The 17,513-nt window shown below is 44.5% G+C and overlaps 1 protein-coding gene across 1 annotated transcript in view; it reads left to right on the plus strand.

Moving 5' to 3' along the window:
- Positions 1-1,473: 1,473 nt before the first annotated feature.
- The window catches only part of FAM184A (family with sequence similarity 184 member A), a gene marked incomplete at both ends in the record, with an annotated part of 111,216 nt that continues 95,176 nt past the window's right edge, over positions 1,474-17,513 (plus strand). Inside the window, one exon of the mRNA XM_080938449.1 lies at positions 1,474-1,641. Within this exon, the coding sequence (XP_080794575.1) occupies positions 1,474-1,641 (168 nt within the window). The remainder of the gene's footprint in view (positions 1,642-17,513) is intronic.

The raw sequence follows: 17,513 nt of genomic DNA on the forward strand, positions 1-17,513 counted from the left end.
CTAACCTGACAGGACCCCACTTCAACACAGGATACAGCTTATGTTTGTTGTTTTTAAGCCATTTTACCTAGAAGGGTAGAGATGCTAAGAAAAGATCAGTATAAAGTAATATAGTTAGCAAGGTGAAAAGGTGTGTATAATGTCAAATCTTGATACCACGCCCCCAATCTTTAAGGGCCGACATCTCGTTCCCTTGTTCCGTTCTCCCTTCTACATTCCAGTCCTGTTCTAATTTCTAGTCAATTATATTTCATATTTAACTGTCCTTCATCCCGCTGAGAAGTGTGGTGCAGCTGACTGTAGAAGTGTGGTCGTCCACACATGAGCACTTGGCATTGCTCCATTCTAGCCTGGCACACATTAGGTCAGTGTGACCCTGAAATGCTTGATCCTGGGTGAGTCTGAGAAGACCAGTCATGTGTAGGATTGCGGATTTCCCTCTCCTTCACAGCCACTTCTCTGCCGTAGAGATGCTTGGCCTTCAGGTCCTTGGTACACTGTTGCTGGACCTGCAAACAAAAGGCACATGCAGAGAGGCTCTGCCAAGCTTCCTGCTTGTTGCTAAGCAAAGGTCACCATCAAATTTTTATCTTCTCTGGACGAATTTTTACAAAAACTAGATTGCCCACTCAGGCACAGGGCAATAGCCAAGGGGTGCAGACTGCTGGGAATTGTTGGGGTAAGGTGCTGGCAGCTGTGGATCTGCGTGGCGAAAAGGGAGACAATGCTTTTGGGGATGCTGTGGGGACTCCCAGGCTGCAGGGTTGTAAGGCTCTGTGCGACTGTGATCTGGAGGCCTCGGTGAGGCAAGGCCACTTATTGCGGGGCTGAAGCTGCTACGGGAGTGCGGAGGCCAAGTACTGTCGGCTGGAGGGCCGAGGGGTGCAGGGCTGCAGGTTGCGAGGGTCGCAGATTTGCTGGTGGCAGGGACGTGGAGCCAAGGGCTGGGGGGTGGGGCTGAGGATCAGAGTTTGGCTGCAGGCTGGGGAGCTGCAGGTTGGAGGGTTGCGGGGCGGAGTTCGGCTGCGGGTTGAGAAGCTGCAGACAGAAGGGCTGCGGGGCGGGGAGCTGCGGGGCGGAGCTTGGCTGCGGGGAAATGACGTGGCCACCCTCGCGCTCGCCGAGCCCCGAGCCGCGCGTCCTGGTAACGGCGCTTCTCCCGCGTCCCCGGCCCCGCCTCCGGCCGCTGCAGCCCGCCCCGTCTCCGCCTCCCTCCGCAGCCCCGGCGGCGGCGGAGTCTCGGGGCCCGGTGGCCGCCGCTTGCGGGACGCTAGCCGCGACGTCGCTGAGCCGAGGCAGGGGGACGCGGCCGTCGCGGGCGGGCAGGAGGGTGCCGGCTACGGGGGGGACGAGAGGGCACGGGCCAGCGGGTCGGCAAGCGGTCGCCCGGGCTGTCGTCTGTCCCGTGTCGTCGCTGCGCCGGCCTCGCCCCGCGCACGGGGACAGGTGTCCCGGCCGGGGTCTGCGGGGAAGATGGCGACCCCGAGCATGAGCTGGCAGCATCACTATTACGGTGGCTCCGCGTCCGGGCCAGCCAAATTCGCGTCCTCCCCGGCTGCCACGCAGCTGGCCGGGCACAACATGGACTACAACCAGGACATGCACCTGAAAATGAGCAAAAAGATCGCCCAGCTCACCAAGGTATGGGGTACTGGGGCTCGGGGTTCAGGAGCCGGTTCCTAAGAGAAGTAACAGCCAGAGTTGCCTCCTGGCCCCGCCAAACTTGGGCGGAACGCTGGCCACCTAACTTGAGCTAGACCTCACACCGCGCCGCGGGATTTACAGGGCTTGCACCCCATTACCGACTAGGGGTAAACCTGCACAGAGCACACGAGGGCTCACTTTCTGGGTTCCACTGTAGTAATGGACTTTTTCCTGTTGCTCAAGTGCCTCTGCCAAGGGCTCCAGGAAGCACCGCGCGCTTACAGTACCTGGTGATGTACTGGCTTACCTAATATGACCCGGAATCCTCGGAGTTAATCGGCGTCTGCTACTGGTTACACAGTTGAGAGAATAAACTTCCCGAGGTTATTCCGAGGACTGTAGGCGGGTAAAACGTACCTTGCGTGCCATTTTAGGGATTTAATGAGTCATTCCTTACTTAACCTCACAAGATGTCAAATAAGGTTTATTAGATGAATCACACTGTGTTGCATTTAGTAAATGCTCCATCTTATCAGAAGACCGTTTTTCAAGGAGCCCGTAGATACATCACCTGCACAGTTTTCCGGGCATAGTTCAGGGTGGTATGTCCGTTACTGAGTCCTTTTTCGAATTTAGTAAATACTGATCATAAGAGTTGGTTCTGTGTAGCTCTTAACCAGCAGTCTAACGCTGAGTGGAACTGACCAGGGGTTTCTGGAAGTCATTCGTGGTGACCAGGTTCCCTAGGACTGTCGTAGTGTTGAAGAGAGGAAGGTGGGCTTGAGGGCCACTGCTTGATAATCTCTTGTGATCTGGCTCAACTCCGCCATACGATTTCACTAGAGTTTAAGGAGAGGAAGGGGTACACTGACGAAAAGGAATGAAGAGATGGGGGAGGGGAAGATGCGATTGATTAAGAAGATAACACGGATGAATGAAGGGATGTATAGAAACACAAGATAGAAACAACAAAAGCCATGTGATCATGACTCAAACCGTGCTTCTTCTTTGGATGTTCTGTCTTTGTTCTAAGCACCAACCTAAGAGATGCTGTACTCGCAGTTGGGACTGTTTGCTTGTGTGAAGGGCCCTCAAACTCAGAATGGGAGATGTGGGATATAACTGTGTGGCCACACGTTACCAGAGCTAAAAGCCCAGACTCCAAGGTAGTGTTTCGCCTTCAGAATGCTGGTAGCCACAGTGAGGCTCATGGATTTTTATTTCTTCTGGGTTTTTTCTTGCACTGTGTCCACAGTATCTGTGTTCTTATTTTAGATTGTGACTCTCGGAGACTCCTGTGACTAACAAATACTCTGGAGTATTTAATAAAGGCTAGTTCGCTTCAGTAAACTTTCCCCCTTTCTATTCACACTTTTCATTTCCTGTCCTTTTTGTCCAGTCAAAGCAGTTCAGCCCCATGGCTCAGGTAGGATATTAAGGGGATGATGGTATCACTTAAATGTAATGAACCAGGTGCTGCTGAGCCAGGGCTTTCGTTACTGCTGAGGGTTGCCCACACTCTGATTTCCTGTTTGTAGTTACTGTATCTAACCCCCTGTAGGCTTGGAAGCACTGCAGACATTTAATCCCTTCTTAGGCTTGCTCAGTGTAACACAGTTGACATTTTCGATTGGGTAGTTTCCTGTCAGGGGATGTCCTGTGTGGTACAGAGATGCTTAATTAACTACAGGTACAAGGTGCAACATGCCTCTGCCCTGTACTTAGAAGTGACAATAGAAAGCTCTAAAGAAGTTACCAAGTATCCCTGGGAAGGACAGTGTAGGTGGTTGGTGAGGGATGGTACCATGTTGCACTGAAATGCCTAAGGCTTCTCCAGCCTCTACCATTGGCCTTTATATTTCTTCACATAAAGCCTGGTAATGAAACGGCCTAATAACAGCCATTACAATCTGTCTCACGAACCTTAAAAAGCTGTTTCCCTTACTTATCACCTTTGAAATTATCAAAGTTTGTAGTCACAAATACTTATTGTAAATAGAGTGTCATAAACCTTACATCATGAATGTGCACATGAAAGGATTGTTAGAAGTTAGATGTTCCATTGTATCTGCTGCCAGAGATTTTCATAAAGAGTTTACCAATGAGGTCATATCAGAAGGAGACAAATTAAAGAGAACTATGGTTGGAACTTGATTTTTAACTTTTGTTTCAAAATAACATACTGTAGAGATAAACATTGGAGTAGGAACTTGGGACTAAAAGAAGAACTCCATTAATAAAGTGCTTGCCCATAAAAACTTGTAGACCTGTGTTTGATCCCCAGAACCCACTTTAAAAAAATCTGGGTGCTGCAATATACATTTCGGACTCTAGAGCTTGGGTAGCAGGAAACAGGAAGATCCCTGGGCTTGGACGACAGCTAGTCTAGCTAAAGCAGCAAATGCCAGGTTGAGTAAGAGACCCAGTCTCAAAGAGTAAGATGGGGGGTTATTGAGGAAGACACTTGATATCATCTCTGGCCTCTATGCATATACATGTATGTGAGTGTGCACACAACACACAAAGACACCACCACCACCACCAACAACAACAACAACAACCAACGAATCAAATGGACTCTCACCAGCATTAAAGAAACAGCACGATTAAGAGTATACATTGCTGGGGCTGGAGAGGTGGCTCAGTGGTTGGGAGTGCTTACTGCTCTTCTAGAGGTCCTGAGTTCAAATCCCAGCAACCACATGGTGGCTCACAACCATCTGTAATGGGATCTGATGCCCTCTTCTGGTGTGTCTGAAGACAGGGACAGTATACTCATATACATTAAATAAACGTATCTTTGAAAGAAAAAAAAAGAGTGTGCATTGCTGATCTCACATGCTATCTTGAGTTAGGAAGTTGTTGATCTCGAGCAAGTCATTAACCCTGAGCCTTACCCTCCTCGATGTGACATTAGAATACATACGAAGTTGTAATGGCAGGTGGCATCCCTTAATTAAAAGTGTCACTGAAAATACTTACTATATGCCAGCAAAGTATTAAGAAAAAAATCGGTAAGATACTTTTAAATTTTTTTTAAAAGAGTATTTTGTTTTAACTTAAGATCTTTTTTAAAGACAGAATCTCACTATGTAACTCAGATTAGCCTCCAAGTAGCAGTGACTCTTGAGTTCTGGGCCCCATTCATCTGCATTTGATAACCTCGTTGATACTGTATTTATTTTGAGAGTCTCCTACTCACCTCTATTAAAATATGTATAGCAGATCATCTATTGAATAACAGTTTCAAGGTTTCACGTCCCGATTTGTTGTGTGTTTTTGCAAGGCATGTTCTAGAGACTTGAGCTCTAATAGGATGAAGAGGGAGGTTCGCTACTTTATTATGTACTTGTGAGGCTTATTAGATCCATCCCTTTGGTGCCTGGGATCATGCCCAGAACCTTGTGAATGCTAAGCAAGCACTCTGCCCCTGAGCCATAACCCCCAGCCCTTCGGCATGTTTTTAACTAATGAAAATACTCAGTGTGCGCTATTTGCTCAGATTCTGTTTCCTAAGAACCCGGGAGAGAAGCCTTTTCATGGTGAGGATAGCGGCTCTCAGTGCCCTTTTTAAATATACACACAGGGTCTTTAGAAAGAGAGAGTGGGAGAGTCAGAGGGGCAGAACAGTCTCTGCCTGTAAGTCAGAAGTATTTAGGTCATTTATGTCAAGTGTTAACGAACAAGTGTTGGGTTGGTGGTTGATTCCCGGGCTGTGGGACGCTTCTGAAATTGTTAATGGCTGAATTCAAGGCAAGGGAGAGTCCGGATGGATTCTGTTTTGATGTGTAAGACCCCAGTTCTGTACTTACCCCCATGTTTCTGCTTGGAGTCTTATGAAAAAGCCTGAAGATGCAACCATGAAACAGCCTTGTTAAACAACACTTATACTTTACCCGTCCCCTCCAGCCTTTTGTTCCTTCAAATTTATTCCTCAGGACTGGGTTGTTTTCTGCTAGGAATGGACTTGATTTTTTTCCCCCTAGTTATCCTTAGACAATATAGATCATCCTCAAGTTACTAGATAGCAGATGTCTTAAATTTACCAATATTCCCAGTGCAAACCATACAGCCTCCGGGGCAGATGTGCAGTGAAGCTTCTTGCAAGGGGGTAGGGCAGGCAACTGGGGAAGGGATTTCTGGGCTTTTCTGCTTCTGGCCTGGTTTCTAGTCCCTTCCTTTGTCTCGGGCCCTGCTTTCTGAAGCCTGGGAAGTGATACAAGGAAGGACACAGAAGGGAGGGAGCAATTAAGATCCATGAACTCTGACTCCAGTGCTTTCCAGGCTCGGCAGGCGATTCCAGCTCAGTCGTCACCCGTGGGTCCCCATCTCTTGCCTCAGTTGCCTGAGACAAGCACTTTACCGTCCCCATCTCAGTTCTGACTAATTGCTGATTCCCTGCTGAGCCTCCAGGGGCTGGCGTTACTGTTTGTCTTCATTCTGTTATGGTCTGTTTAAGCTTCAGATAACAGCCCTTGGCTGAGCCCTTGGTACTCCATCTCAGCTTGCTATAGGACTCACGCATCTGGGAGGAGTCTGGTGACAGGTCGAGGTTAGTCATCTCTCTTGGTCTTGGTTTGTCCCCGTTTCTTCTTGTCCTGCTGATGCTTTCGGGGGATGATGGATCACGTGCCAGGCCCAGTGTTCTTCACGGTACTTGCTTGAGGTGAAGCCTCAGACCCTCCCTCCAAGTGGTCCCCTCAAGGTGTCTTCTCAGCTTCAGTGTGGGCCAGGCATCTTTCCCGAGGCCCTTCTCTGAATCTTCCCTAAGGAACACCGGAAGCACTCTGGGATCTCCACAGTGCTGCTTGTTACAGCAGCTGGTACAGGGGGTGTCCAACCTCAGCCCCGTTTACCTTTTGGTCCTCCTTTGGCCACCTGCTTTGGAATGCCACTTTATTGTCTTTGGCTCTGAGTAGAAACTTCTGTTTTACTGTATTGCTATTTTAATTTTTAGCTCATGCCCTCTAGGTAACTGAGCTTTTGGTGCACCTCATTCCACACATCACTTACAGGTATAACTTGCAGATGGCAGCACTTGGGGAAAAGCTTTGTGTTTGTTCCTTAGCATCATACCTGTTTCTTTCAGTACAGTGGAGGCCTTTGTACCTGGAGCTGCCCTGGCCAGTCTGGTCCTTTGGGGACTGACTTCATTACCCTGAAAGGATTTGTTACGTTTATTTTTATTTGATACTTTGTGGTGCGAATTTGTCACTAGTGGTCATTATATTTATGACTGTACCCATTCCCCGGTTTTTTGATCGCCAGTTGTTTGGCTTTAGGGACCGTATCTTTTATTTCCTGTAGCTTTAATATGAAAACTTTTCACAGAATATAAAAGTTACTGAGTATTGGTTGGGGAGGTGGTAATGTGAAAGGAATTTTATAGTCAAGAAGAAAAAGTCAGTATTTTTGAGAATTATTTCTGCTGGTTTCCTGGGTTAGATGAATTAAAATACCCTCCGCCATTAAAAGAGCATTGACTGTTCATTGAACTATTGGTAAGAGCTATCTGAACTTAATTTTTATATAAGAACAAAAAGATTTAAGCTCTTCGTCTAAAATATCACATTGTCATTTCAGGATGCAATTGACGCACTGGATTCATAGCAAACATTCTTTTTAAAAGTCTTAGGATCGTTTGGAACTGTTTTTTTTTTTTTTTTCACATTCCAAACAACAATGTATTTATGCAATGTGAAAACTAGTAAACGTTTCAAACAGTCCCATCCTTTCTCCATAGATATACTGATTTTGTATTTACATATTTATTTTCCAGATTATAATGTAATTCGGTCATTTCACGTTCCCCTTCCTCTCTCCAGCCCCTCCCATGGGCCCTCTTGCTCTTTTCTTCCCTTGGTGAGGGTTCCTCCCACGTTCCTCATGCCCTAACTGTATGTAGTTCTTTGTGGAGGGCCCAGGCCTCCTGAGCTTCTCTGTTGTATGTTATTAAGTCACCCTTGTTTTGGTCATATTTAGGTGGTCATTGTTGGTGAGACCTCATGGCTGTAGCTTTTCTGACATTTGTAGCAAACACAATCCCACCACAAACTTCTTCCTTCTCGGCTGCTTTCAATGTTTCCACCTTCTCTTCTGCAATGACAGGGGTGGTTTTATGGACCTATCAGCTAAGACTGGGACCCACAACTCTGCATTTTGATTGGTTGTGGCTGCCAGTCACAGTCTCTGTTACAAAGTAAAGTTTCCTTGATGAGGGGCGAAGATACACTTATCTCTGAGCAGCAGGACAAATGATTAGAATGCAGCTGTGGATAATGCTGGATAAATAAAGTGGTTCTCCTCCAAGATCTATGACTGCCCTTGCACTGAGTCCCTTGGCTTGGTTTTCCACGCTAGGATGATTTCCCTAGTGCTGAGTTAGTCTAAAGTCCAATTAGAGAGCTGTTGGTCCCCATCGAGGTAAGTGTACCACTACTGTACCCTAAGGGTTAATGTGCCATGCTGGTCATTGTTGTGGCTCAAAGACACCATAGCTGGGTGAGACTTTTGGTAGCTTCGCTCTTTGGGAAGGTTACATGGGGCCTTCCGGTACCATGAAAGCTACTCATCAGGGAGGAGGCTTTCGGGTCAGACCGGCTCAGCTCCTCTGGGGGCTGTGTCCACAGTACATGGTGTCTTCAGCAGTAAGGATGTATCTTCCACCTCTGGTACTGAGAGTAACTGCAGTAGCCTAAAATGTTTCCGGAATCTCATATGCAACCCTGAGAAAGAGGGCTCCTCCTGCCTGGTGTGGGGGCTTTTGTAAGACTGTCTCTGGCTCCTGGGGGGGAAGCATTATCAATCCTAGATCGGAAGATTTTATTTAAAGTATGTGTGTGTGTGTGTGTGTGTGTGTACATGCATATATTTATGTGTGTATGTATATGTATATATGCATATGTATGCATAGACTTATATGCATTATAGATATTCTATGTAGATCCACAGTAATATGATTCCTTATGACTTTTTCAGACATTCTTTCTGTTATTTTTTTTAACTTTATTTAAAAAAAAACAAAGATAAATGTACAAATTTTAAGCATTTTTTAAGGTTTGATACTCTGCATTAAGATCTTACTAGTTACAATGAGCAAAAAGTACATGCAAAACAGGATGTAACCCGGAATTAGTCAACGTTTTCTTAGTGTGTAAGGATTGAGCCTAATGTTTTTTTTTTCTTGAACTTTACACAGTTTGTGAGTTGTTTCTGGGGTTGTCCAAGCCTCTGGCGTTAGCATCCCACTATCAATGACTGCATATTATGTCTGTTTTTTTGTGACTGGGTTATCTCACTCAGGATGATCTTCTCTAGATGCAACCATTTTCTTAAGAATTTCATAAAGTCATTGTTTCTGATAGCTGAGTAGTATTCCATTACACAAATGTACCACAATTTTTGTGTCCATTCATCTACTGAAGGACATCTGGGTTCTTTCCAACTTCTAGCTATTATAAATAAAGCTGCTATGAACATTGTGGTGCATATATCTTTGTTGTATAATGGAGTGTCTCTGGGGTATATGCCCAGAAGTGGAATAGCTCAATCTTCAGGTAGTACTATGTCCAATTTTCTGAGGAATCGCCAGACTGATTTCCAGAGTGGTTGTTCTTTCTGTTATTTTATTCTCTGCTCCTTCTGTATTTATCTCTCTCCCTGACTAAAGCTCCCTTCATTTTCCCATTTCCCAGGCCAGCTAGGCTTGTTTTTCCTCTTCCTGCTGCCCCTCACCCACACAATGGCCTCTTTATTCTCCTGTGCTGCACAGTTATAATCTTACTCTCTCTGTTTTGAAGAATCAGATACTGCTGTATAATAATGTCTAGTTTGGGTTGCTGAGCCTCTGCTGTAAGTAGCCTCATGGCATAAATATCTGGATGTGCCAGTTTAACACTAGCACACACCAAATGCAGCCCTCTTGTTTCTCCCATGCAGCAGCCCAGCCCTGCCACTGTCTTGTGCAGCGGCAGGGACATTATCTTGTAGTCATAGCTGAGTGGATCGATTTCTGTGATTTTACTGATGCGCACCAACGCATGCTATCCTGAGACGTGTAGTCTCGGCGTCCTGTGATCCCAGCACGTGGGAGCCAAGGCAGGAGGATCATGATGAGACTGAGGACATCTTTAGTTACACAGTGAGTTCCAGGCTAGTCTGGGCTCTATAGCAAGTCCCCGTTTCAAAAAGAAAAACAAACAAATGAAAACCCACAGTACCCTATAAATTGGCATAGAAAGGATGGAGCTGCCGTTGTGGTTAAAGGAAACTCTGGACACAATTTTAGACTCTAGGTAGCTTAAGCCACTCATGTACAGACCCAGAGCTTGGGGATCCGAAGTTATGGGGCACTTATACGGACTGTCAGGACTTAAACTCAGGTCCCTAGATGGTTCTGTGTGAGCAGTTGAATTTACAAGTCTTTTTTTCCTTCCTGATTTCCCCCTTTCCAGTTTTAGTTAAGAGGTCACAGTTATTTGTTTTGTAAAAAATGTATTTATTCACTCTAGATACTGCTCACTGCCCCTCCTCCCAGTTACCCCTCCCACAATCCTCCCACAGCCCCCTTCTCCGAGAGGATGAAAGCCCCCTCCTCTCCGGGTATCCCCCATCCTGGCACATCAAGCCTCTGTGGGGCTAAGCGCATGCTCTCCCTCTAAGGGCAGACTAGGCAGCCCAGTTAAAAAAATATTCCCCACTTACATTATATATTTTGGGATAACCTTTGCTCCAGATGAACAGCTCTGCTCCAGTTGTTTGGGACATACATGAAGACCAGATTACACATCTGCTGTGTGTGGGGGGGTGTGTGTATGTGGGGGGGAGTGCTAGGACCAGCCTATGTGTGCTGTTTGGTTAGTGGCTCAATCTCTGACAGCCCCTTGGATCCAGGTTAGTTGACTCTGATGGTCTTCCTGTGGAGTTCCTGTCACCTTCCAGGCCCACAATCCTTTCCCCAACTCTTCCATAAAAGTCCCCGAGCTCTAACCACTGCATGGCTGTGGGTCTCTGCATCCCCTAAGTCAGCTGCTGGGTGGAGCCTCTCAGAGGACAGCCATGCAAAACTCGTGTCTGCAAGCATAACAGAGTACCATTAATAGTGTCAGGGATTGGTGCTTGCCCATTTGATGGGTCTCAAGTTGGGCTGGTTATTGGCTGGCTGTTCCCTCAGTCTCTGCTTCATACCCTGTGCCCGCATCTTGTAGTCAGGATACATTTCAGGTTGAAAGTTTTGTGGGTGGGTTGGTGTCCCTATTGCTCCAACGGGGTTCCTGCCAGGGTACAGGAGGTGGCTTCTTCCACTTCCATATCCCCAATGGTATGAGTCACAACCTAGCTCATGCCCCCGCTGATTCTTGGGCACCTCCCTTATCCCAGGTCTTTGGCATGTCCTGAGTTGCCCCCCACCTTTCCATCCCCATCAAGTGCAGTTCTTATTTCTGTTATTGGAGCAATATTTTGCATAGCATTCAAGTCAATCGATATTTGATAATATTGAAACCACACTGTAGTGATTTTCTAGAGTTAAGGCTCTGGAGGTATTTCAGTTAGTAAAGCATTGTGTGCAAGCATCGTGCCCAGAACCCATGTTTTTTCTTTTTTTCTTTTCTTTTCTTTTTTGCTTGTTTGTTTTTTAAAGCCAGGCATGGTGTTATATGCTCCTAATCTCAGAACCCGTGAGGCAGACAGGTGGACAGGTGGATCCCCGAGGCTTACTGGGCAGCCAGACTAGCCTACTTGATGGGTTCTAGGCCAAGAAGAAACCCTATCTCAAAAAGAAAGAAAGAAAGAAAGAAAGAAAGAAAGAAAGAAAGAAAGAAAGAAAGAAAGAAAGAGGGAGGGATAAAGAAGAAAGAAAGAACCAAAGAAGGAAAGGAAGGAAGAGAAAGAAGGAAAAGGAATAAAGAAATAGGCCTTGTACCTGAGGAACAACATACCTGAACCCCTCCCCCACTCCCTTTCTCTGTGTTAGGTAAACGTCACATTATTTTTGTGTTTTTATTGACAGTGACTAAATTGCAGACTTATAAAGCTGTTAATTGAATTGACTGAGAGATTGTCTCTCTCTGTGTGGATATTACTCTGTAGTCACTTGAGTGTTTGTTTTGGTTTTTGTTTGGTTTTTGGATGCTTGCTTAACTGTGTTGTTACTTAGACACAATTCCTTGAAGGCTATTAACCAGAAAACTTCCTGGTTTTGGCGTGTTGTTCCTTTGTTCTGTTTGCCTAGAAAACCTTGCATCTGCCTCTTCCTGTCAGTCCCTGGAGACATGGGATGAATGATCAAGATTCAGTTTTTCCATGTCCATGTATGTGCGTATGATTCATGTGCTGTAGTAATCGGGCAAGTTGAATAATGTCAGCTTCCGGACCCTAAATCCTAAAATGATGAGCGTCTCTGGAGAGCTTGAATCTCTTCCCTGTGGCATGGGCATGAAGAGGAACCTAGGTCTTCAATACCTAGTTAGATGCTGGGTGGCAAAGGGGACCTACCGATGAGACGCTGTCATTTTTTCCCTGCCAGCTGATCTTGTGAGATTTCAACAACAAAACAAGAAACCCTCTTCTCATGAACATCCAGATGATGTCAGCGTGATGCTGACACCGATGTGCATAACAGGAATTTACCCGCACCACTGGTTTTTCTTTCACTGTAGAAAGTTCCTATCCTACGGAGCCTTTGTGACTATAAAGGACATTAAGTAACTGTCACAGTTAGCACACATTAGGCCTTTTTGGAGGTAGACACCTGCAGGGAACATTTGCTAACTGAACATAGCATTTAAAATGGAGAACACTGTTGTAAATGATAGCTTAGTGGAGGTGGAGGGCATGTTACCATCTGGCTCATCTTCTGCTTTAAGCCTCTTTGAGCCATAGTGACTCTTAGATTACCTGGTAACCGATGAGTCTTTGAAATATTACACCTTGAGCATCTCTTATCCAAAATGTTTGAATTAGAAGTGTTTCAGATTTCCAAGGTTTTTATTTGGACATATTTGCGTAGATTTTACTGGCTGAAAATTCTTACCTCAGAAAAGTCGAGGGTGTTCCAAAATGTTTGAGTTGCATGACAGTGTTTACAAAGCTTTTCAGGGTTGGGCACAGCATTTGCCTGTAGGCTAAACTGTGAGAGAGGGTTTGGCTAAAGATGGCTTGATATCATGCTTTCGAGACCAGCTTGAATAATACTGAGACCCCTGTATGGAGAATAAATAATAATAATAATAATAATAATAATAATAATAATAATAATAATAATAATAATAATAATAAACCTGCTGGGATTTGGGAATATTTCCGATTTCACTGTTCAGAATATAAAGATCTTCACCTTGGCCTGGAAACCCACAGCCAATTACTTGTTGTCTGATGGTGAATTTTGGAATTGCCAACCTTTGCATGCAGAAGATTGCCAGCTGCAATCAGTGTTTTGGTATAATTAAAACGCCTGAGATCAAAGCCTGAATTGTAGAAAGCATTTTCTCAGCAGTTGCTAAGCCACCAGCAGACAGCTGCCATTTGTAGACCTTGAGCTTATGCCATGAAGAATCTCATCCTCCCTGCCAAACTGGAACGAAAACAAACGAGAAGTCAAGTTGGATGTGTGTGTGTGTGTGTGTGTGTGTGTGTGTGTGTGTGTGTGTGTGTCCTCTTCCTCCTGCTTCCAACACTTTGATGTATACGTGGAGTCTCAAAGCTCTGTAGTGCCCATGGAAGATGGAGAAGCAAAAGCCAGTAGCCAACCATGGCATGTGAGATGAGGATTTCAGATTTAGCTGCATTTGGAGACTTTCTTGTCTCCATAAACACCAAGCTAAGCACTTTAAATTACTTATTTCTGTTAATTTACTACCATGTTTGGGATATATGTATATATATATATATATATATATATTATAGAAAATGAAATACTGATCACATATATCATAACATTTATAAATAAATTATGAAAATCCTACATATATTACTATGGTACCATGGACAACTTTTTCTATTTGAAGTAGAAAGTTGTATAAATGCTCTGGCCAGGCAAAGAAACTTTGTTTCTTAAATACTTCCTTACTAAGGTTTTGGTGCCCTGATTTGTACATTTTATTTGGTGGTTACAAATCTCCCCCCGTGTATTTAGATAGGGAGTAGAAAAAAGGAATGGAGGGAGAGTTCAGGAACCCTGGGAGTTAGTGTATCTGTGTGGGGGCCAGAGAGGGCCCTAGTAGAGCTGCAGGTGTGTGTGTGTGTGTGTGTGTGTGTGTGTGTGTGTGTGTGTCAGCCAATCAGAGGCCCCCAAGAGAGCTGCGGTAGTGTTCATCAGCCAATCAGAGCCATGGCTCCCGTAGCTCTACATGGATATGACTTACAGCTTCCGCATGTGCCGCCTGTCAGTAAACGTTTCCACCTCTGTGGACCTCATTGTAAACTGACATTAACAGAGCCTACTGCGCACAGTTATTGCAAAGGTCAGCTGAGATAATTCATGTAGGTCAATAAATGTCAAATCCTGTGCGCTCCAGGCCCCTACCCCGCGCCCGGCTTAGCCTCTGCCAACACTGTCTCTAACCCAAAGTGTTTTTTGCTTTAACCGCAGTCTCTTGGATGGAGGGACGGCTCCCATCGTTGGAAACCATAGCTAGGCAGAGGAGTAATGAAAATCCAGTCAGTTCTCATTATTTAAAGCAGGTCACGTGCCTTGTTCTGCGTTCTCAGGCAAATTAGAACATGGTTGGTGACAACCCCTGGACTCTCATATCCTCAGCAGGTCAGCATATAGTACCTTTAAACATGCCTGCCTGAAACACACGGTGCATCATTGGTTCGTTAGCAGCGAGTTCGCTGCGCAATCTATTTCCGAATGGAGCTTATCTAACACACCGAGTTTTAGGTTTAGAGTTAGGTACACATTTTAACGGGTGGGTAAATTCATAAATCAGAGCTCCCTAGGTGTGAAATATCCATATTTCTATAGATGGATCTGCAGGTGACTTATGTGGGCATTCACCTTCCTGCCCTCTACAAGGCAAACGGCAGCTCAAATCCTGGCTCATGATAAGTTAGGTGCCAAGAGAGAACAACTCCTGGTGAAGAGACCCTGGGGCTTTGGCTTCAGCAAGGAATGCAGCAGAGGGGATTCTGAGCTTATACTCATTAGGTTTACCTTGTTTGGCTGATTATCATTCAAATGCTACCCTGGAGTCTAAAGACTATAGGAGGGGCAGGCTGGGGTGACAGTCTTGGGGGGAAGAACCAGGTAATGGGATGGACAGTGGAATTTAGCTTACTCAACACATTCCACAATCACCTTGCTCCATGAAGCAGACTGTGTGTAAGGTCCTGATTGCAGCATCTTAGATAGTCAGGGTTTAAAAAAACAATTTTCTTTTACTTTCTAAAATTATGTACGTGTTGGTTGTCTGCTTTGCTTTTTTTTCCCCTTCCTGCTCGACAAGAATTCCCGAACAGGGGCCAACATTCTTTTTAGAGACTTGTCTGAGGGTTTAAACTGCTGTAGCCCCCAGAGATTGGAATCACTGGTGCTCCTGGAACTGGAATTAAGACAGTTGTAAGCTACTTGGAAAGGTCTTTCCCAAATAGTACTTGTTCTTAAGCTAAGCTGTATCTCCAGCCATGTATGCTCAAAATTCTGTAAATGTTGGAAAAACAGCTCAAACATTATAGCTATTGAACATGCCAAGGAAGCATACAGAAGCTTTAAAGCCAGGCTGTGGTGCATTTGACTGGGGCTATCAGCGTAAAAGTCCTTCTACTTTGATGAAACCACTGACACAAAATCTCTATACATTTGGTCATATTAAAAATATTGAGTTCAGAATTGTGAGGCACAGCTGTAGCTGGCATTGACTGGGAAGGCTGAGGAGGACTGTACCTTTGAGGCCAGCCTGGGCTATATTGTGAACATGGGCTATCTTGCTAATTTTCTGTTCACCTCTTCCTTGTCTTACTTGGGTGTTTTAAAGTTTTCATCCTAATGTTCGTCTATGTTTTTGTTTAATTTTGTCCCTAGCCTTTTTAGAGGTATTGTAAATGAACTTGCTTTTTTGATTTCCTTCTCATTCTTCATGTGCAAGAAAAATAAATGGCTACTGATTTTTGTGTGTCAGTCTGTATCTCTTCAGACTTCTAAGTCTGTTTATAAAAAGCTAATGGTCTTTTGCTGGTGGCCTTCGGGACTTTCTAAGTAGGCTTATATTACCTGTAAATTACTTCTTCCTGTGGGGGTTATCTTAATTGTCAATTTGAGTGTGATTTAGAATCACCCTGGCAACACCTCTCTGGGCGTGTCTATGAGGGCAGGAAAGATGCGGAGTGTGGGATGCGCTGTCTCGTGGGTTGGGTCCCAGGCTGGATAAGAAGGGGAACACAAATAAGCAGTAGCATTAATCTGTCTCACTCCCTCCTGAGCATAATGACTCTGTGACCATCTCTCATGCTCCTGCCGCCTGCCATGCCTCCCAAAACGTCATGACTTACACTCTCAAACTGTGCCAAAATAACCCTTGTTAAGTTGTAAGTGGACAACTTACTGGAACTTGCTTTCAATAAAGTCCTTTATCCAAAGGACTCCCCATCAGTCTGAGGTTGGCTCCGGGGTTGCCATCTACAGCCTCTGTTATGTTAGGGTCTTTCTGGTCCTTGTTTCTTCAGGGGTTTTGGTTCGTGTGGGATGATGGATTTCTGTGAGAGACCATTTGCTCAGCTGTGGCGATGGTTACGTGGTTTGTCCTTCCTTGCTTCTCCTTATGCCCAGGATTAGACTTATCGACTTGATTATGCTGAGCCAGCTCTTCACACTAGCATCCCTAGAATGAAGGCAGTGTGACCATTTTGTGTGGTCCTTTCAATATATTGTGAATTTAGGGTGCAAGTGTTTCGCTGGGAGATTTTGCATCTATGTTCATCAATGATACCTGTCTATGGTTTTCTTTTTTTACTGAGTCCTCACCAGGTTTTGATATTAGGATAATGAACCATAGAATGAACCTGGAACACTGTTTCTGTGGTATGAAGGGCTGTAGGTGTAACAGTGCTTCATGCCTCATTGATCTGGTACAGGTTAGCAGCACACATCCAGTCCTGTGCTGTTGTTTGACTGGGAGATGTTTTATTCCTCTGTCATTTTGCTTATTATAGATTTGTCTAGGTTGTTCATAATATCTTGGCTTAATTTAGATAGACCATATGAGTTTTATATCTCTGTTTCTTCTATCTTCTCTATAGCACCAGAGTATGCATTTTCAAAACAATACTTACCTGTCAGTGGTCTCTGTTGTAATGTCTCCATTCTTGTCTCTAATGGCATCAATTTGCATTTCTCCCTGCTTTGTCTATTAATAGTGATCTTGTTTGTATTTTCAAAGAACTAAATCGTTCCAACAGTCTTTTGTACTAGTCTTTTAATCTTGATTCATTAAATGAAAATCTATCATTTAGTATTTCTTGTCTTTTATATTGGTTTTGTGTTTTCTTTGTTCTCATTTTTCCATGACTTTACAAATTATCCTTAGGGTGTTTCTTTCCTTTAGAACTGTCTTTACTGTGCTCCATGGGTTCTGGTATGTTATGTTTTCATTTTTATTCCATTCTAGAAATGTAAAATTTTCTCCTTAGATACTTTAGTCACCCTTTGAGCATGGAAAAGAAAGTTACTGTTCTCTGTATGTGTGTTCTCATTTCTTTTTCATTTCACTGTGATATGGTAAATCCATGATTTTTTTTTCTTTAATTTTATTAAGACCTGCTTTATTGTCTCCTATATTCTGGAGAAGATTACATGAACTTGTGAGAAAATATTTTTCTTTTTCATTTGTTGGACTCTGTAGAAGTCGTTTAGACACATTTGATTCAGAGTA

Source organism: Micromys minutus, assembly GCF_963924665.1.
Source record: "Micromys minutus genome assembly, chromosome: 25".
In the NCBI taxonomy this organism is placed as follows: domain Eukaryota; kingdom Metazoa; phylum Chordata; class Mammalia; order Rodentia; family Muridae; genus Micromys; species Micromys minutus.